This window comes from Salvelinus sp. IW2-2015, linkage group LG21 (genome assembly GCF_002910315.2).
Source record: "Salvelinus sp. IW2-2015 linkage group LG21, ASM291031v2, whole genome shotgun sequence".
In the NCBI taxonomy this organism is placed as follows: domain Eukaryota; kingdom Metazoa; phylum Chordata; class Actinopteri; order Salmoniformes; family Salmonidae; genus Salvelinus; species Salvelinus sp. IW2-2015.
In genome coordinates, this window is record NC_036861.1 from 3,972,866 (window position 1) to 3,994,540 (window position 21,675).

A 21,675-nucleotide genomic window follows, 5' to 3' on the forward strand; every position below is an offset into this window, starting at 1 on the left:
TCTAGTACTGCTGAGTCTGCCTCATCTTCTGGGTTCTGCCGACTATTAGTGACTGTTTCTCTCACCGGGTCCTGACAGTGCCACTTGGAAGACAACCATTGTTATTTTCCATTGAACCAAATTGGCACAAAGTCCTATAGACGTTGGAACTTGGAATAAAATCCTAAAAGATTAAACCATATAACCAAGTCATATTTCCTGAAACATGCAACTGGTTCATTTATTCCACTTCTTATTGCTTGATCAGTTTGCCCCCTATTTTTTTTTATTTATTTAACCTTTATTTAACTAGGCAAGTCAGTTAAGAACCAATTCTTATTTACAATGACGGCCTACCAAAAGGAAAAAGGCCTCGTGTGGGGACGAATGCTGGAATTAAAAATACAAATAAATGAAATAAAAATATAGGACAAAAAACACATCACGCCAAGAGAGACAGCACAACACTACATAAAGAGAGACCTAAAGACAACAACATAGCATTGCAGCAACACATGACAACACAGTATGGCAGCAACACAACATGGTAAGAGCACAAAACAGGGTACAAACATTATTGGGCACAGACAACAGCACAAAGGGCAAGAAGGTAGAGACACCAATAGATCACGCAAAGCAGCCACAACTGTCAGTAAGAGTGTCCATGCTCGAGTCTTTGAATGAAGAGATTGAGATAAAACTGTCCAGTTTGAGTGTTTGTTGCAGCCCGTTCCAGTCACTAGCTGCAGCCAACTGAAAATACGAGCGACCCAGGGATGTGTGTGCTTTGGGGACATTTAACAGAATGTGACTGGCAGAACGGGTGTTATATGTGGAGGGTGAGGGCTCCAGTAGATATTTTAGACAGGGGGGAGTGAGGCCTAAGAGGGATTTATAAATAAGCATCAACCAGTGCGTCTTGTGACGGGTATACAGAGATGACCAGTTTACAGAAGAGTATAGAGTGCAGTGATGTGTCCTATAAGGAGCATTGGGGGCAAATCTGATGGCCAAATGGTAAAGAGCATCTAGTCACTAGAGAGCACCCTTACCTGCCGATCTATAAATTACGTCTCCGTAATCTAGCATGGGTAGGATGGTCATCTGAATCAGGGTTAGTTTGGCAGCTGGGGTGAAAAAAGGAACGATTACGATAGAGGAAACCAAGTCTAGTTTTAACTTAAGCCTGCAGCTTTGATATGTGCTGAGAGAAGGACAGTGTACCGTCTAGTCATACTCCCAAGTACTTGTATGAGGCGACTAGCTCAAGCTCTAAACCCTCAGAGGTAGTAATAACACCTGTGGGGAGAGGGGCATTCTTCTTACCAAACCACATTACCTTTGTTTTGGAGGTGTTCAGAACAAGGTTAAGGGCAGAGAAAGCTTGTTGGATACTAAGAAAGCTTTGTTGTAGAGCGTTTAAGACTAAATCCAGGGAGGGGCCAGGTGAGTATAAGACTGTATCATCTGCATATAAATGGATGAGAGAGCTTGGGGCCTACTGCTTGTCAGTAGGGTACACCCTTGGTGACAGGCAGTGGCTGAGACATACACTGCACTCTTTGAGAGACGTAGTTAGCAAACCATGCCAAAGACCCCTCAGAGACACCAATACACCTTAGCCGGCCCACAAGAATGGAATGGTTTACCGTATCAAAAGCTTTGGCAGAGTCAATAAATAAAAATAGCAGCACAACATTGCTTAGAATCAAGGGCATTGGTGACATCATTGAGGACCTTTAAGGTTGCAGTGACACATCCATAACCTGAGCGGAAACCAGATTGCATACCAGAGAGAACATTATAGACAAAAAAGAGAATAGCCTGCAGGCTAAGTAAACGATTTGTGTCGGTTTATTATTATTTATTTAATTCCAATTAGACCTTGGTTTTTAAGAAATGCATTATTAGATCTGGTTTTTTTGGTAGTCCTACATCTCTGTCATAAGGCCTATAACACTGTTATGGCCAAGTCAGGGCAAAGAGCTATGAACAGGCAGTCACTAGTCACTTTAAACAATGCCAATTTAAATAATGCCACTTTAATCATGTTTACATATCTTACATTTCTCATATAATATAATGTATTTTAAACCATCTATTGCACCTTGCCTATGCCGCTCCGCTATCGCTCATCCATCCCCCCCCCCCCCCCCACATGTACATATTCTCATTCACCCCTTTTAGATTTGTGTGTATTAGGTAGTTGTTGGGTTACTGTTAGATTACTTGTTAGATATTACTGCACTGTCGGAATCAGAAGCACAAGCATTTCGCTACACTCGCATTAACATCTGCTAACCGTGTGTATGTGACAAATGCCATTTGATTGGATGGATGATGGACACAGTGTCTTCAAAAACCGTTATTTAGGCCAAGGTAAAATAACACAGACTACTCAGCAGGCTGCATAGTCGACTCGTGTAGGCCAATCTTTTAACGTGGTTTCAAACACTTTCTAGGGAAGAGAATAGTTCACATTTGAATAGAACCAGTGACAATGAAAGGGAGCGTGAACTCTGATGTGCTTGCTTTCACGCTTCTTGTTTCCTGCCCGCGTAGTTTGTGTGGCTGCATGTTTCCGTGGCAGCAACAAAAGTAGCTCGTCGTCGCACTGAGTGAGAAACTACAGCCAAAGGAAGAGCTCGTCGCATTTGCTTGCATTTTTTCACACCCTTAGAGAGGACACCGCAACATAAAGCTAAGCCTATGTAAAGAAGACTCGTATGTGCAGGAACACAGAAGCGTGAGGAAGAGCACATTTGAGCCAATTAGCCTACGCAAGGACGGACCTGACCCTCGCTTTTTTTAAATTAGATAAACCTCGTATTTATTTATTTTTGTTTTGAGAAAGCCGCAGTTAAAACAATTTGGCCGTTTTGTTACCGCCCACGTTTGAAAGCAACATCTGTTTGGCCGATTTTCAATCGAATTTCATGTATTTCGCTGAGGGCATTTCCTAGTTAGGTAACGTTACGGTTTTATGCTTTTCTTTACCCACGTCCTGTCCGGAATAAAAAAAGGAGAGGCTAGTTCTTTAACGCTGCTTGTGAGGAATTCCTAGTGAAAATTCCATTCGTTCCGATGAGACAAGACAACTCACAGTGGTCATCTGTTTTCAAGGCAATCCACATGCATTGCCAAATTCTGCGTTTTTATTAGCTAAAGCTTTGGCGGTCATAACTTGCTAGACAGGCTACATTGTAAAACAAGAAGAGACTTATCAAATAAGATGTTGCTCAAGGAGTACAGGATATGCATGCCGCTGACTGTTGAGGAGGTAAGTGTATACAAATGTTTGTGTACAATTGTAGCAGGTAGTTATCTATCATTTCCATTGTTTGATGTTTAAATTTGTCAAACAACATTCAACTTAACTTTCAGCTAACTTTCTCGTGCGAGAAGAGGAACAGATAGGAAGGGCTGGGTGGATGTAACATTTGAGATAATATATGTTTGTCTTGCAGTAAGCCAGCCTAACCTATCCACCCATAGCCTCACTTGTCACTCTATTTGAAAGTAAATGCCATGTTCACATGTCATAGGTGCCATGTGTGATGAACACACACACACCAGATCTGCTTATTAGACTAAATTTAAGAAAAACGATAGACCGGAAGTAAATTCGACACTTATAATCTGCGATGAATATATAAACACCCACTTATGTTTTCAGCAAGGTAGAGGCAATTGACTCGAACTTTATATTAAATAGTATATGAGTTTAGAGGTCACTGGGCTACTGTTACTTATCAATGGCTTTGAGACGATACCACTGGATGGGGCTGTTGTAACTACCGTTTAGCGTATATCCTATTAGTGTATGGTGAATTCAAATCAATGAATCAATAATGATGACACAGTAATATTGCACCATAACCATAATCGTATAGGCCACTGTTATGAACTTTCTTAATAATAGGTTGCTATCATTTGTGGACTATTTTGTAGGCCTAATGCTGTTTTAGGTTGCTCTAGCATAATTCTGCTCCTGCTTGAGCACAGTTGGGTCCACAACGCTCCTCTTTATTTAAAGGAATGAGCAGCACCTCCCCTAAGAATCTGTTTAGTTACACTTAATTCTCAGCCAGTCATCTGTGCATGCTTGTAGTTCTCGGTGAAAAGGGGGAATCATTCTTCTCTGATCAGTCAGTTTGTCCTCCATCTCACACCGTTGCCTAGATAATATAGTTCTAGGCCTGCATAGCTGTCATGCCCGTGACGTCTTCAATGTAAATTATGGTAATAACACCATATGGTGTTGTCACTCATGTTGATTGCATTTCTGCATTCCTCCTGCCTTCGTCCTTGCGACATTGTCCATTAGAAATGCGCGAGTGTTGCTCGGTTGTCTTAGAACACTGCTCTGGTCTTCTCCGAATTTCAACCCAGTTGAACACGGGACATAAAAACATGTACTTTCCATAAACTCCCTCAACATTTAATAACGAGCGTCAGCCAAAACGCTTTATTTGGTATCAGCAGTTTCGTAACAGAGGGAGAGGTTCATCGGTTCATTGACTGAGGGCTCAGTTTCTCTGTTTGGCATTAAGCAACACTTTTTGTCTTCCAGCGTGGGTTCAAATCAGCACCCAGTCAGTCATTTTGACCGAGAGTACGGTCAAAGTGAAGACAGTGACAGAATAGTTTTTTTTCATTGTGAGTCTTCGAAGTGATTTAAAAAGATGCATTTGTGTGTTTTCTCTTCGATGATCTATTTCTCACATCAGACACTAATAGCTTACTGACTAACATGCAAAATAGCGTCACTGAAGGCACTCAACGTATGAAGGAGTACCTATTCCTAATAGGCCATTAGGACACCGAGCAGCACAACTGTAAGATGTAAGGAAGTCACACATTTTTTTATAATTGCTTCTGAACTTTGTGTGTGGCTCAATTAAACCTTGAGCCTCTAGTGAACTATGGTATGTAAGGGTAGAAAGAATATAAAGAGAGCTATGTTTGTCTCTTGAAGGTTTCTTGTCAGAGTCAACACATGTGAAGGAGTCATTGGAAGGGCACATAACGTTGTCAACAACGCGTGTCGACACCCATTGTCGCTAGCCTTCAGTTCTGACATTGACTTGTCGTCGGGAAGATTGCTTTCTTTCCTTCTCTCATTCAAACAAATCGAGCTTATCATGACAACGCATTGAGTTGGGAGTCGTCCATGTCTCTGATAACATGAATGGCTGCTTCCTGGCCGGGGGAGGAAGTGTTCTCAGGCCAGATATCTTCTCTGGCCAAGTCTGTTTTGTCTGAAAACCCCAGGGCCACTGGCTTAATGAAGTGTGTGTGGTAATGGGGACATGCGAGGTCACCCCTCTCTTTGCATGGTCTCTTTCTGGGAAGTGATTGGCCTGGCTCCGGCCTCTAGTGACATGTTACCTCAGCGTAGTGCAGATGGTAACTCTGGAAATGTGGCAAATTATTACTGTGGAATTTTACAACTTGTTTTTACAGCATGTTTCTATTCACGAAAGCATGTACGTTCATGTGTTACTACTGTGGGTTGAAAATGTTTGGATAACGTATAAGAAAAGTTCTGTGAACTCTAACTCCTATCTTATCCCCCGCTGTATATCTTCACTTGACGAAGTCACCTTGTTCCACCCACACCAATCAGATCCTGTCATCCTTAGGCACAGATCTTGGATCAGCTTACCCACCCCAAATCCTAACCTTAACCAGTAGGGAGGAAATGCTAAATTGATCTTGGCTCATATTCTAGGCCGTTAATGTCATGCTTTGCCATTTACCATAGTAATTTATCAGCCACCACGCCTGTTTATTCCAGTCAGAGGATGGAACAGTAATTCATTTCAGAGGAAACAGACAGACTAATGAGCTATCTCTCAAGATGTCACTCCTCCCATCTAGGTCCTACAGATTTAAAAGGGTGATGATTCCTCACTCTTACCTAGGGCAACATGCCTCATTTCCACCATTACTCAATACTTACTAATGTTGCAGATATGTGATACTAATGCATGTATGACCTTAGGCATTTTGGAAAATTCACAATAAGGTGTCGCTAAGGTTTCTCCAACCCAGTAATGGTAACTTGAATCATCAGGAAATAAGATAAACTGACCTCAGAGCAGTGTCTAGGGTCAACTTCCGCCTACACCAGAAACGTGTTTTCTATGCATCCCAAACGGTATAGGGAATAGGATGTCATTTGCGATGCATCCACAGTGAACCGTTCAAACACACCGTGTGACCTCATAGCAGTCTGTTTCCTTTCCCTCTGTGAAGGTTTAAAAAAAACTGAGATGGGGGTTTTCTCTATCCCTTTTGGAAAAAAAACTAAATGAAATACGTTTTGCCGTGCTTGAAATTTCTCCGCTTTCCAGCTTCGGCTATAACTGGGGGGGATTATAACGCTGGTCTGACGTAAAAGCTTATAGTCCTACGGTTGTGGATGGTGTTCATTGCAAAGAAAAATAGAATCCAATTCCTTTTTCTGGTTTTGGGACATAAGCTCTTATTCTGTGTGAGTTGAAGTGGGTGAAGCCCAATTTTGTAACAACTGTCTATTTCTACACCCTTTATCACTGAGCCATCGCACTCTCTGGCAGAGAACGTTATATCAGGTAGTGGAGTATGTGTTGAATTTGAATATGGATGGCTGCTAGCCATCGCAGGGAATGTACTCTATAGAAGTGGATGATAGAAGCTCATTTGTTTTCGTGTATGTTATGTTAGTTGATGAATGGTGATGTTCCCAGAACAGTGACGGAGAAAGCATCTGGGCCTATCAAAAAGTCAATTAGCGAAGTTCATGGTAACGTTGATGAAATTCTCGAGTGTCCCTTTTGAGAGGTCATCTACCTTTCCCGCTTTAGTGGCACACACAATCGCTCACTCCGTCAGTGTTGTGGGTAGGGCTGTGTGATCAAACATCATCCACGTGTGTTAGCTTGTCTTCTGATGAATCATCATTCACAGTTATTTATGAAAGGGATTTACAGTTCAAACATTCAGTAAGTATGTGGCCCATGTGGGAATCAAACCTCAACTTCAGTTGCTAGCACTATGGTCCAACCATCAGAGCCAACGGAACCAATACATTCCCGCTACGGTATGCCCTAATGAACATGATCCTGGCTTAATTTGAACTAACGTCCCCTGAAATTAGCAGGGGGATTTCAGCTAGCTCCCATACGGTGTGTCAAACGCTGCTCTCCGTGCCCCATCTGCTGTCTACGTTGATTTAATCAGCCGCTCCTTTATCTGCCATCTGAATTGGGATTTAGCCTCCCTCTCGGCAAGCTGCTGCTTTTGCCTGATTGCTGTCTTGTTCCAGCCTGGCGTAGAATACTACTCCCCTGGGCATTGCCAATCAGCCCTGTGCTGGTAACTAGCCACCAACAGTTGCGGTAATGTGAAACAGGTGTCATGTGTTCCATTGGTGCAATGTTACTGAACATTGCAAATTAAAAAGGGGTGTATTGTAGGCATACAGTATGTTTATACAGTTACCTCAAGGGGCTACTTTGTCCAATGAGGCCCATGGGGGGGTTGTTAATGTCTGGAAAGTAGTTACGTGGCCTCAAGTTGCCTCATCATGAAGAGTCTCCCTCCACATCAAGTTTCTGTAAAGACTGTGTTAAACTAACTTTAAAGGCTCTTTAACTCGATGGCTTGCAATTGTTAGATCCCCCAACCCTGTTTCCATAACGCCGGGAGTTAATTTCACATCTTGCTGCGATGTTGCCGCTCCAGAGAGTCAGAGAGGGAGAAGGGCAGATAGAGAGGTATTGAAATGGAAGTCAGTCTCTTTCATGGCTGTCGTCGGTTTACGGCACAAACTAGAAAAATACTAATCCCGTGGGTGTTCACTGGCCGGGTGAGATGAGAATAGCGATATTGCGAGCATCACCAGGTGTTATCTAGCGTGTTCAGAAGTGTAAGAACCAAATTACCTCACTACTCAAAATAGGTTGTCTGTCTTTCTCGCTGGTTTTTGGGAGTGTGTCCTGAGGCTGTGTGTATCAAGCGTCTCAGAGTAAGAAACTGATGGTCGTTTCCATGTAAAAGGATCCATGAGCACCAACACGTTTATAGGAGCATATCAAATTTGGTTTCAAATGAAAGCTAGAAGTCTACATTTTTCAACCATTTTCGTTCCTGAAAATTTGGAATAAGCAAAGGCTTTGATTTCTGCTCACACAGATGGAAAAGGGGTCTTAAGACTTATTCTAGTATATGGTTTTTAAGGTATTATACAGAACAAAAAATATGAAAGCAACAATTTAAAAGATTTTACTGAGTTGCAGTTCATAAAAGGAAATCAGTCAATTGAAATGCATACATTAGGCCTTTAATCTATGGATTACACATGACTGGGCAGGTGTGCAGCCATGGGTGGTCCTGGGAGGGCATAGGTCCACCCACTTGGGAGCCAGGTCCACCCACAGGGGAACCAGGCCCAGCCAATCAGTGATTCTGATTGGTCTGCGGTTGTGAGGCGGGTTGGATGTACTGCCAAATTCTCTAAAATGATGTTGGAGGTGGCTTATGGTAGAGAAATGAACATTCAATTCTCTGTTGGACGTTACTGCAGTCAGCATGCCAATTGCAGGCTCCCCAATAACTTGAGACATTTGTGGCATTGTGTTGTGTGACAAAACTGAAGATTTTAAGAGTAGCTTTTTATTGTCCCCAGCACAAGGTGCACCGGTGTAGTGATCATGCTGTTTAATCAGCTTCTTGATATGCCAGACCTATAAAGTGGATGAATTATCTTGGCAAAGGAGAAATGCTCACTAACAGGGATTTGTGGACTAATTTGTGGACAAAATCGGAGCTATTTGTGCCTACGGAACATTTCTGCGATTTTTTTTATTTTTTTTCAGCTCATGTGTATATATTTTTGTAAAGTATAGAAATACATCAAAACTCAATGTTGAAGGCAGACTAATATCAACATTTTATATTTAATTTTGCAGAAGTTGTTTGCTTTCTGTAAGTTAAGAAATATTGCCTAGTGTCTTGTCATTCTGTTTTCTAATCCCTCTCCCTCATGAGGGAGGATGATGAAAGTTCACAGACTTAACAGAAGTACCCATTAATTATAGTGTTTGTACTGATAAAAATGTTGTTTATGAATTATTAAGTGTTTTAAAACGCATCACTCCAAATCGGTAATAGTGACTGAAAAATGTGTAACAGAATGACTGCAATTGAATTAGCCACAATGGAGAAATCATAGTAGTCACAAACCATGTTTGCCGTAGAGTACAGTAGAGTAGTTTTGTAGAGGTGTGGGGAGGCTGCCTCACTGGGTGCCTGGAGAGATGTTGTTGTGGGGGGATAAGTGCCTTGCTCAAGGGCACAATGGCATCTTGGATTTGAACTGGACACCCTCCGGTTGCTGGCTCTGCTCTCTAATCGCTTGGCTACCTGCCTCCCCCTGTACTGGGCTGTGCAGTCCTGTACTCCACTGTGCTCTTCTGTGAAGTCTAAACTTATGAAACATAGATGTCTATGATTGGTGCAGATTTGGTCCAGTCTGGACCAACCACATTTGGTCTTGTTTGGGTCAGAGCTCATTAGAATAAGGAGGATATTGCATTTTTCTACCTTTTTGTGTATATAATTAGGATACATCACCATGAAGAGAATGACATTCAAAATTATGCATTTCTGTTGAGTACAAATCAAGGACCCATGATGTCATTCTGTTTCCTGGTGTTGATCCACTTCACATCAATAGCCAAAAGAGATTTTATTTTTTCAAACTCAAGTTGTCATATCATAGCGGACACCCCATTCTTTCTGCAGACATCTTTGAATCTTAATTCGAATTAGATATTTAACAGAGTTTTGGGAAAACGTGGACACATAAAACAAAACTGAGGGGGATTGTATGTGTTTTAGTGACATTTTCAGTGGCAATTGTTAAAAACAGACTTCTGCATACAAGTGTATAGTTTGTTCAACTTTGTAACCAGTGGTTTTTCCTTGGCATACATTTTTAAAGTGAAAAAGTGAGTTTCAGCGTCACTCTGTTACCATGGAATTGCCTGGATTTTAAGATCAGTTGGCATTTAAGATCATAATGAATAAGATTACTTGGACAGGGGGGGGACCTGATCCTAGATCAGCACTCCTACTCTGAGACGCTTGACACACGCAGCGCCTGGTTTGAAATTGTCCATTTTAATAGTTAATTGTGGATATTCAATGTCGTGTTGATGGTGAGGAAATGGACCTAACATTTTCCATGGGTGGATCGGTGCAAGACACAGTTGTCATCTGGTGTTCATGACAGTGTTGTGATTTGATAAGATTCTATTTGCTCCTCCAGCAGAAGTACCATCATGGCTTTTGATAGACTGTTATCCACGGATGAGGCCTCCTCTCATTCCCTTGATGGTGTGTGCGTGCGCGCGTAGCCTGCGGAAGGCTATTCCTTAAGGCCATTCCAGGGTGATCGTCACACGTTGCTGACAGTCACTCTCTCTTCCTTGGACAGAAGCCATTTCAATTAACTGGAGAGAGATCACACTCACACACACACTATCACGTATGTATGTGCTTCAGTTTATTTAGTAAATACTTTCTTAACACTTTTTCTTAACTGCGTTGTTGGTTAAGGGCTTGTAAGTAAACGTTTCCCTGTAATGAAAACCTGTTCTATTCTGCGCATGTGACAAATAAAAATGTATTTGATTCTCACAGATGCACATTCTTGTGGTTTCCCTACTCTGCCCATTCATCCTACTGTAGCTGTGGTCTGTCTTTAGCGTGTCCCTACTCTGCCCATTCATCCTACAGTAGCTGTGGTCTGTCTTTAGCGTTTCCCTACTCTGCCCATTCANCTCTGCCCATTCATCCTACAGTAGCTGTGGTCTGTCTTTAGCGTTTCCCTACTCTGCCCATTCATCCTACAGTAGCTGTGGTCTGTCTTTAGCGTTTCCATTGCAGGTCTCCCTTTCACTCCAGCAGCCTTCCGTTTTCAGACTTTCATTTAAAAATGACTTTATTATCAACCCCAATACAAACATCACATCATTCATAATTCAGCACTCTTGTATTGACTGAAGACAATCAAGCAGTCAACCAAGTTGATATTTTACTTGACCTTAAATCACAGTCCACTTTGATTAGCCATCTGATTTCCTTGTAATTTTAAATGGGTCATACCATGCCCAATTTTATTATGTGTGCACCATGCTGAATTTTAACCACCAACTTTCCATTATGAATTATTGAGAAGAGTTTATAGGGGAGCTGGGAACTTAACAAGTAAACACAGACACACACACCCCACACAGGCACACAGGCACACACACACACACACACACACACACACACACACACACAGGCTGAATCCGTTGCTTTGGGATTGAAATGAATAGAATATGAGAAGACAATACATGTATAAACATGTCCTCATTCTGAGAAATGTTGTCCCCAACCGGTAGCCATTGGCAGTGTAATTACAGCCACATCTTCAACGAGTATTTTGGACAGGAGGGATGGACCCTTTGTCTTGATGAGTTCATTTGGAGCTTCCATTTTGCCTCTCTGTTCTCTCGTTTTCTTTCTTGTTCTCGATCTCTCTCTTCTCGCTCATTTCTCTGCTTTTCTCCTGGTTTTTCTCTGCTTTTCTCCCGGTCTTTCTCTGCTTTTCTTTTAGGGCCGACCCCATTTAGTCGACTGGTCGATTGTTTGGTCGATAGACTGTTGGTCGACCAATATGAAAAAAAACAATCCATTGAGGAGGCCGAGACTCACCCGCGCGGATCGCACAGTCCAAGAAGAAGGGGAGTGTGGCTGTTATGCACAATGCATCTCTCTCTCGCTCCAGAATGCGCTCTCTCCCGCCAATTTTGGCACATTCACTGTTTCATAACTTCATTGTGTGAATTGTTTGATTGTTAGTGTCTTATCAATTCCCCATTCCATATCACCAGTAGTACATTTCATTTCTAATCTACAATGTTTGTTTGGTTACGGTCATTTCTGTTAATACATTCAATATATATTTATTCCAGTCTTTTACAGTTATCACGTTGTTTGCGGAGGGCACAACCTATGCTACAGCTGTGAGAAAAAAGTCTGGAGGGTGGGAGATGTTTGACGTAGTCACGTATTCACAGGCCCCAGATCGTCTGTAAACAACATCGTCTGGCCTCTCGAGCAGCAGATGGGTCTGGCAGAGTGGCCATTGAAGCATAATGTGAGAATGTTTCTCTGCACTCTGCTAGTGTGATGTTAACAGCTCTCATGGACTCTGAGACAGTGTGTGTGTGCGCGCTTGTGCCGTTGGTATGTGTTTACTTGTGTGTGTTCACATGCGTGTGCGTGCCTGTTCAGGTTTGGGCCTTGGTCAAAAGTAGTGCACTATATATGGAAAAGGGTGCGATTTGGGCCGTTGTCAGAGACACACACACACACACACACATCTTGCTACTCTGATCTGCTTCAAACCAATATGTAGGTGATATGCATTTGGACAGCAACAGTAGCTCAACCCACACCACAGACAGACGGGCTATAGATAGCTACTGTCTATGTCGCCTGGATCTGTTACCATCATCGCCGTCTCCATGGCAACCATCGGCCGTTTCCCATTCCCTGAATAGAAGTAGGATTACACAGTTTATCATTTAAGACCATTTCAGGGCTAACTTTCAAATGAGATATTTAATAGTCTTGCGTTCCCTAAAGGTCAGGATTTAGTAGGGAGCTCTACTCTCCAGTGGGGAGACTTGGATACAGTTTGACTAACTAGAGTGATGTCCATACCTACACTGTACCAGGTGGGATCATGGACGAGAAGAATGTTACTTATGGGTCGATTATTGTTCACATAAAGAGGTTTTTGGCTCCTTCGAATCGCGTTGTACAAAATATACATTTGTAAAAATAAATAAAAAATAAAAAATATGTATTTGTCAATATCCCCAAATACCCCACATGCTATCCAGTTTCATTTCTTTTTAAAATAAAACAGTACGATTTAATTTGTTTTTTATTTTATTTGCGTCATCAGTTTGTGTTTGCTCTACGGGATGTTAGCGATAATATCATACTCCTAGCTCCATGATTTCCTACCCTTCCTAGAAAAGTCCTTGCATATCCAGTTCCACTTTCATTCCTTTCAAGTGACTGTAATCCCACAGTACCCCTGAGGCTGATAGGTAAAATGGACGTCGCCGCTGCAATCCCAAGTCCCTGGTTGTATGGCGTCGTTGCCGTGTTGTTGCCATGTCCTGGACCCCTCTCCTGATAGGAGGGCGTGTATAGGAGCTTGTTAGTGCCACTGCCTCCCTTCCCAGGAGGGGCCAGCGAACCATAGCATTGTGTGTGTGTGTGTGTGTGTGTGTGTGTGTGCACCGCATCTTCACCCAGTCCCTAATGTCTGTGACAGCAGAGTAGTAGATATTAGCTGGTGTCATGTCTTAATGTCTTACTCCACCCTCAACTGCTACTGCAAGTAGGCCATGATGGAAGTCTGCAATGAAATGCATTCATGCCACATCTAATCCTTTTAAAAAATATATATATATAACATTTTAACAGTGAATGTTTAGTAAAAATGCTTCCGGTCCAAAATATAGGCTACTTGTCACAAAACAAATGCCTGAGATTGGTTAGGACTAGAAATCGTTACCTCATTAGCTAAAAAGACGATGAATTGGGACTGTGTATATCTTCAAACCTCCTAAAATAATAGCTGTCTGAACAGATGGGAGCTACAGGGGACCACTCCCACTTATGCTTTTCACTCAGGCTTCCTACAGAGAAATCAAGCCAAATTGAGTCTTACAATAACATCAAAAGGCAAAAAGTTCTGCCTTTTACCCTCGCTCTCGCCCACCTACCGTGTAGCAATTAGCGTCACAGCAGTGGTACATTTTATTTAGCGCCGCCGCTACAAAGCCGCCCGGAGCTCGGTTGTTTAACAACTTTTGAGGACATTAGCATTTGATGTGCTTGGATGTTTGTTGGCTCTGGGGGTAGTTTGTCAGTGTAATTATTTCCATTGGCCAGCTTATGAATGTCCTGATTTGTTCGACGTAAAGATTGATGTATTTCGCTACACTGCCAAGTGTTTGGCTTAGATTCACTCACAAGGTCACGGGGTAAAGCACTGATCGAGATCTCGGTAGCTGTGATAGACGCTTGGAAGGACATTTGATACAGACTGGAAGGAGAATTGGAAATTAATGGCACTGGCTAAAATGATTACATTAGACAGTCCCTATCTTTCCCATTCATTTGAGATTGAGATATATATATATATATAGCTGGGACATGGACTAAATACCCACATGGACTAAATACCCACCTTTTTAATGTCTGGACATGTTTTGTTAAACTTTGATTTTGGAGTGGACTATCCCATTAACTTAGCTGTGGTTCATTCTGTTAGCTTTAGGAAAACAAATGGATTGTAACTTAGGAACGTTAACATCATCCTCTTTCCTACATCCGTCCTGTCAGCCTAATCAAATGGAGCTAATAGACTGTTAGTCTTATCTTAATTACTCCATAGCCAGGGTCACTGCATAGCCTGTGTGTGTGTGTTTTCATGCTTGTCAGTCCATGTCCTCTCTAGCTGACTCTGTTGAATCCTGGTCTGATTGGGAGTGTGATTCAGAGGATTAGGGAGTGAAAACGCCTGCTAAGATTTATTGACTGAGCGGGGGGGGGAGTCAGAGAGAGAGGGAGCAGGGCCTGTTTATTTATTCAGAAGAGGGGGATAGAGGTATCGCTAAGAAAGGTTAACTTTCAACTCTGCGGTGATCCTCCCCTTTTTATTAGGATCCCCATTAGCTGTTGCGAAAGCGGCAGCTGCTCGTGCTGGGGTCCACACAAACCATGGAGCAGGACATAATACAGAACATCAATCGACAAGGACTGAACTACACACATTTAACAATGGCACGCGTGGCCTACACGTCAATACATGTACACAAACTATCTAGTTGAAATAGGGGAGAGGCGTTGTGCCGTGAGGTGTTGCTTTAGCTGTTCGCTTAGAACCAGGTATGCCGTTCATTTGAGCAAAATGAGATGAAAGGGAGACTCGTCCGAGCCAGAACGGCCCATAGGACCGGAGCATATCTCCTGTTTCTGTAGCATGAGGCAGCTTGATGTACAAGGACACCCCCCGGAGAGGAGATCAGTCTTCTATCGAGAGTGGGTTGTGTGATTTTAATATATCAAGACCTTGATTGGTTCAAGGATGTGTGTTAGTGCCATGTCAAAGTCTTTACAAAACCTTAATAAAGGCTGCCTTTTCTATAAAGTGGTACCTAATTGTCTCAAGTATTGACTGAGGCAGTTACTTTCTGGTGGCTTAGCTTTGAAATGGAACGGAACGATGTCATTCCCTTGAAAGGCTTGGTAATCAAGTTCCCATGGTAATGAAGCCAACAAAAAAAAGTGGCCTTGGGCGAATGTTTCCAGGAATTGGTCCGTGTACAGCTGGCATTTCAGAGACATTAATAACTTGCGTGAGTGTGTGTGTGCGTGTTCTAACGAAGAAGAAGAAGAGGGCGGACTGTGTCTTATGTGGTCACGCTTGTTTGGGTTTGGTGGATCCTTGTTGGTTCGTAGAGGATGGATGCATAGGCAGCAACGAACACACATTGTAGGGGAGAGGAGGGGGAAGTTGAGCCTCCCTTGTTTCTAGGAATAAATACACAAAATGTATCATTTGACCAAATATTTTGCAAGAGTTAATAATTTCATGGAGTCAGTGAAGGATCAAACCACATGGGAAAAGTGGCAAGGAAGTTGAGTCCCCAAAAATATTTAAGATTGTTCTATAAATCATTTAGGGTCTCTATAAGCTTACATATGAGGTCTTAAACCTAGCATGAAAATGCATCCTTGTGGCTGTGTGTGCTAATATAGTCCGAATGTTTGCCTTGGGCTTGGTTGAGCAAATGTAATTGTTTTCTTCCCAGGTGTAATGCATTGCATTATCTCTGGGATATGAGGCAACAACAGGGCCACTTTTAACAATTCAACACCGGTATTAATACCTAACAAACACTTTGTACTTTCTAAAAACACTTTTAACATGTTAAAAGTTTTTTTTTTTAAAGTACAAAGTGTTTGTTAGGTATTAATACCTATGTTAAAAGATGTTTACATTTATTAAAAGACAAAAAAGTGATTGTAATTGTGTTGAATTGTGTTTGGGAAATAAAGCTAAACATTTTAAAAACGTAGTGGTAATATTTCATTTAGTCCCACGGCTCAGCTTTTTAATTGTTTCATTTAACTAGGCATTGTCAGTTTAGAAAAATTCTTATTTACAACGACGGCCTAACCCCGGCCAAACCCTAACCCGGACGACACTGCGCCAATTGTGCGCCGCCCTATGGGACTCCCGGTCACAGCTGGATGTGATGCAGCCTAATATATGTTATTATATGACAAGTGCTGGGCTGGCTGACTGCGGGTTTAATTCCTCAGTGGGACACCCCACCAGAATGTGATCTAATAAACTAGTCTTGATATACCATTGTATTGACACAACATGATGACTTATCAAACATTGATTATTCGGTGCGGTTTCCCGGTGCTCTCTGACCCCCAAATGTATAGTTTTTGGACAATTTATTCCCTGCTGGGAGACGCTGGTATTTAAAGCTGTTAGGGGTTCGTTCCTTACGTCCTTCCTTGTCAATCATTGGTTCATTGGTGAAATTAGCATTATGACAATATCTTCAATTAAATCATTCAAAAACCTTTATTAATGCAATTGCAGACAGAAGTTGACAAACGGGAACATAGCACGCATGTTTCTGAGTAAGTTCCGCATCGTACAAAAGGTCTCAAGTAGTTTTATTAAACCGAAGTCCCGCCTTAGTGATGTCACTGACTACGCCATTACCTTTTTACTCCCGAGACCAAAACCCTGCATCCATGGCGATACAAACATAAACACTGAAACTCTATCTAAAAGCATGGCAATAATTGTCCCCTCCCCAAAGTAGATTTACTGTGGAATGTTTGAGTAGTCTCTTATCTCCCACACTCCCCTGCAGAGTTCTGTCTTCATCACACATTGAGTGAGTGAATGAGAAAACATTTGTGGAACAATTCTAAAACTCTATAATGAATATATATATATATTGTTCATCTGTAGTCTAGGACCCTATAAATGTAAGGAGGGAGGGATCTTATAACCCCTCCCCTTTTATTAATATAACATAAGCATAATCAATTATTCTAATACATCAAACATTTGTACAGCCCCAAATCATGACCGCTAGGTGAATCCTGACAAAGCCCTTGGCTCCCTGCCCAGCATGCTCTGGGGGTGTTGACCCCTCCCCTTTCTGCTTGATCACAGCCCAGCTCTCCACTGTGTGAGCGTTGTCGTGACTACCTCAGTGACAGGCTAGCTAGCCTCCCTCCCAGACTCTCTCTCCGTGCTGCAGATGTCAGCTGGGTCTCGCCACCACCCCATCATCATCCCCCCCCACCTGCTTTGTGGCAAGTGTGTGTGGGCAGTGGATGCACACACAGGCACACACATATACATGTACGGACACACACAGGGCTGTAATTATGATCCAATGGAGGGGTTTGGACACATCTCTCGCTGCCCACATCACTCCCTCTTATTAGGGGTTGCAGGGTGGCATTGGGTACACAGCTGTGGAGCCCACCATAACACCTCAGCCTCCAACTGAGCCCCACACCATTTGGCATGTACAGAGGAGCTAACCCACCCACTCTCCTCTTCATTTTGTGTGGCTGCTAGACATCCCAATGGATCTCAGCCATTAGGCACTCTGCAGAAGAGTAGGTAGAAGATTACCCTGGTCTGATCCTTGTGTATAATCCTTTGGTTCAGATGTAAGCACTTTTTATGGATTCTGATCTACCAAGCATCAATGCCCATGTCTCTGTGTTCTGCAGTATGCCTGTGTGTCTGGGATGTGTGTCTATTTAAACCTGGCTAAATAAAACTCATGAGTCAGCACTATAGAAAACATCCCTATGATCAATGGCCTGCTTTAGAGGATCTCATCCTTTGTCAATATTTACTACACTCTCCTATTGTCTCTGTCGTAGTGTGTGTTTTCTGTGTGTTTGTGTGTGTGTGTTTGTGCTGGTCCTTTGAACTCATCCTCAACTTTGCCCGTCTCCGATTTATCAGTCCTGACTTCCTGTCTGTTCTGTCTCTCTGTCCCGTCTTGTTCTTGAAAGTTGTTGCTGTCAGAGGAAACGAGAGAGGGAGACCGGGAGAGCGAGAGGCGATTGAGAGTGGGAGAGGGAGCGTTTTCCCTTTCATGTCAATGAAGTATATTCAATTGAGTGTGAGAGACTGAGGGAAAGAGAGAGAGCGAGAGAAAGGTTGCAAAATCTCTAAGAGCGTTACAAAACCCACAAAGCGCATCCAGACCAGCTCAAATGGAGACAGACAGAGAAGGAGAGACTGACTGACAAAGAAAGCTCAGAGAGAGAGAGCTCAGGATTTTGACTGGTGACTTCATAACTGCCGGGTTCTTCTCTCCCTGGCCGGTTTCCAAGCTAGGAATGTTTTGCTTGGTAATTAATAAGAGCTGGCTTGCTCTCCAAACAGACTCTTCCCCCGCTTCCTTCCCCTGCGAACGCCGTGACGCCATCACTCACGAGCCCGTCCAAGAAACACATGCTCTCCCACACACACACATACACACAGGGATTGTGGACAAGCGTGGGGCGTTCCTCTCATGTGGTTCAGTTTGGGTTTTGACGTCAGAGACAAACGAGACTGGACTGAAAGTTATATCTTTTTTCTTCTCCAAAAAGCCCTTTGAGCCGTGTGTGCGTACTTGGAGGGTTTCTGTGTGTTTTTTGGCTGGTTTGAGTTGAAGGGGAATTTTTGTGAGGGCCAGAGGATATTTGACTGGCGTGACTGAATGAGTGAATTGTGAATCCCTCGCCTTTTAAATGCCAACGCGGTCAGTTTGTGTAAGGCCCAGCTGTTGTTTGCGTAGACTTAACCTAATGTAGAAAACGTGTGTGTGCATGCCTGCACACTTAGGGTGTGTGTGCATGCCTGCACACTTAGGGTGTGTGTGTGTGCATGCCTGCACACTTAGGGTGTGTGTGTGTGCATGCCTGCACACTTAGGGTGTGTGTGTACTTGGATTTGTGTGTATGTGCGTCTGTCCCTTACCCCGGTCAAGATGTGTGAAGCACATTTGGCTCTGTGTTTGCGATCGATGACGCAAGCCCCAGTTTAGGAAGTGGGAACTGGAGCTGTGAGGAGAGCCTTATGTTACTAGTGGACTTAGTTTTTGTGCTCCTCTACTGCGTGACTTGGCTGTTCCAAAGGGAGTTTGTTGTTGCTGATGGTGAACAAATAGGAGAGGATGCACTGAAGGTGGAGTCTGCCTGCGTGTGTGTGTGTGTGTGTGTGTGTGTGTGTGTCTGCCTGCGTGTGTGTGCCTGCATGTGTGTCTGCCTGCATGTGTGTGTGCCTGCCTGTGTGTGTGTGTGTGTGTCTGCCTGCGTGTGTGTGTGTCTGCCTGCCTGTGTGTGTGTCTGCCTGCGTGTGTGTGTGTCTGCCTGCGTGTGTGTGTGGTGTGGTGTCTGCGTGTGTTTGTCTGCCTGTGTGTGTGTGTTTGTCTGTGTGCCCATTCATTCCACTCTTTAATACTTTCCATTATTGTTGGCCGAAGGCCCTACAACAGCTACTGTAACTGTAACCAGGCCTCTCCTGTCACCTTGTTTACCACTGGGAAGGGAACCAGGTCTACGTTCCAAATGGCACCCTATTCCGTGTATATAGTGCGCTACTTTTGAACTAGGGCCCACTAAGGCTCTGGTCAAATGTAGCGCATTAAATAAGGAATAGGGTGCCATTTGGGACGCAACCCAGGACTAGACGACCAAGGCCATGTAAAACACCATCGACACAACGTACACAGACGAGCAACACCAAGGCCAGACTTACATCTACCTCAGAAGTCCACGTACTCTGTATCTCTTGGCTTATAGGCTCAATTTCAGAGTGAAGGGTACAGTTGGCCTGTTTTTAACGATGAACAGGTTTGCGAGCAAGTCTTTGAAACGGTTAGCAGGCGATGTTATTGTTAACACACCTCATATTGAGTGAACGTCAGACCATGACGTTACAAAAACGTTGTCGTTTTTTGGATACCAGTTGGTTGCTTACAATGGTGGGAGTGGTAAGAATTTACTGTGGTCCCATGACTTTATTCACCATTCAGTGCTATATCAACGATTCAGCGATATGATGTAGGTGCACAAAGTAAACGGCATAGTGGGTGAATTTTCACAACAACTAAGAGCGTTGAAGCGCGAGGCTAAACTTCTCTGCTGTTTTGGGCCTGTGCGCAGATACTGTGTGACTGTGTGAGAACGAAGTCTTGCATCTTGCTCGTCACAATATCTGCGGTGCTGCTCGTGGTAAAGTCATGAGTCTACCTTTTAAAATTATAGTACCATTATCCGTTTGTTTTCACGCTCGAGGCTTTAACATCAATCATTAGGCAAACATAAGTGGTCATGCAGCTTTGTTTCAAATCTGGCCATCAAACAGAACTCCCATATAGCCTATCTGTTTGTGCTAGCGCAGCATGGCTAGCCTCCTTTTGAAGCTCTATTTGTTTTAGCTTTATGACACATCATAAAGCACTGAATTGGCTCTCCATCATGGAAAATCAGCAGCGGGCACATGTGCAGACTGCTTTAAACATCTGTCTGCCTCTGTCTCACCCACTTTAGCTTACCCTTACACTTTGGGTGAATGGAGAAAAAAAATATCTGGCCCTGTGTTAGTGGTAACTTTTCCTTACTTCCTTTCTCAGTATGGTTGCCATTTTGTTTTCAAATTACTTTTTTCTTCTCCACTGTAAACCCAGGTAGCTCTGAAGTTGGGCCTGTGCTGGATCTAAGAAGCTGTAAATGTACGTTTTTCGTCCTAAATAAACATTGACCTTTTATATCCAGCGGTAATACATCATTGACACGCCACAGCGATAGTGATGCGCGAGTTGACTCATAACCCGAAGTGGCCCCGGTTATATCCGCGGGGCGGGCGGGTTTAGGGTAACGAAATATTGTGTGGATGAAGGGCTGGCGGGTGGCGGACGGGTTGAATAAAGAGAAAGCGATGCATGAAAAAATGTCTTATTCTTGTGGCTACTTTGAGGTTTTTCTTTCATTATTACATTATGTTTATCTGCCCTTAGTGCGTAAGCCTAAACGTTAGGGCCTGACTGTACGCGGGTCGACTGAAACCTGACACAGTGGACGCTACTCTGTGAACCAAAAGAAACGAAGACAAAAGTAGGCAATCATAGCCTCAAAGCTGGACAGTGGGTACTTTGATTTTCTAAACATTGTTATATTCTATTCATTTTCTATGCCTTTTTTTTGTTGCATCCGATTTTTTTCATATGCTGCGTTAGGCTACTAGCCAACACAGGCAGTCTGCCTAAAAGAGGTCCGTTTACTGTTTCACATGTTTCGTTTCAGCAAAACACTGAACATGTCCTTGTGGAAATGTGTCAGTTTGGAAGACCAGAGCCCGCTTGCTCTGTTCAATAAGCCTTTTCAAGTGAAAAGGCCCAAATGCTTAAGAAAAAACGTCATTGTTAAATCAAATGTTCAAGGACAAAGTAGCCTAATTGTACAGTGCATTTTTCACAAAAGCATGCGATTTAGATGCTTGTTAGACTTTATTTTCACAAA

General features: G+C 43.0%; 1 protein-coding gene across 1 annotated transcript in view; it reads left to right on the forward strand.

The window, feature by feature from the left end:
- The first annotated feature begins 2,439 nt into the window (after positions 1-2,439).
- The window catches only part of LOC111982390 (cytoplasmic phosphatidylinositol transfer protein 1), a 93,429-nt gene continuing 74,193 nt past the window's right edge, over positions 2,440-21,675 (forward strand). Inside the window, exon 1 of the mRNA XM_024013957.2 lies at positions 2,440-3,259. Coding sequence (XP_023869725.1) covers positions 3,212-3,259 — 48 coding nt within the window. The 5' untranslated portion in view covers positions 2,440-3,211. The remainder of the gene's footprint in view (positions 3,260-21,675) is intronic.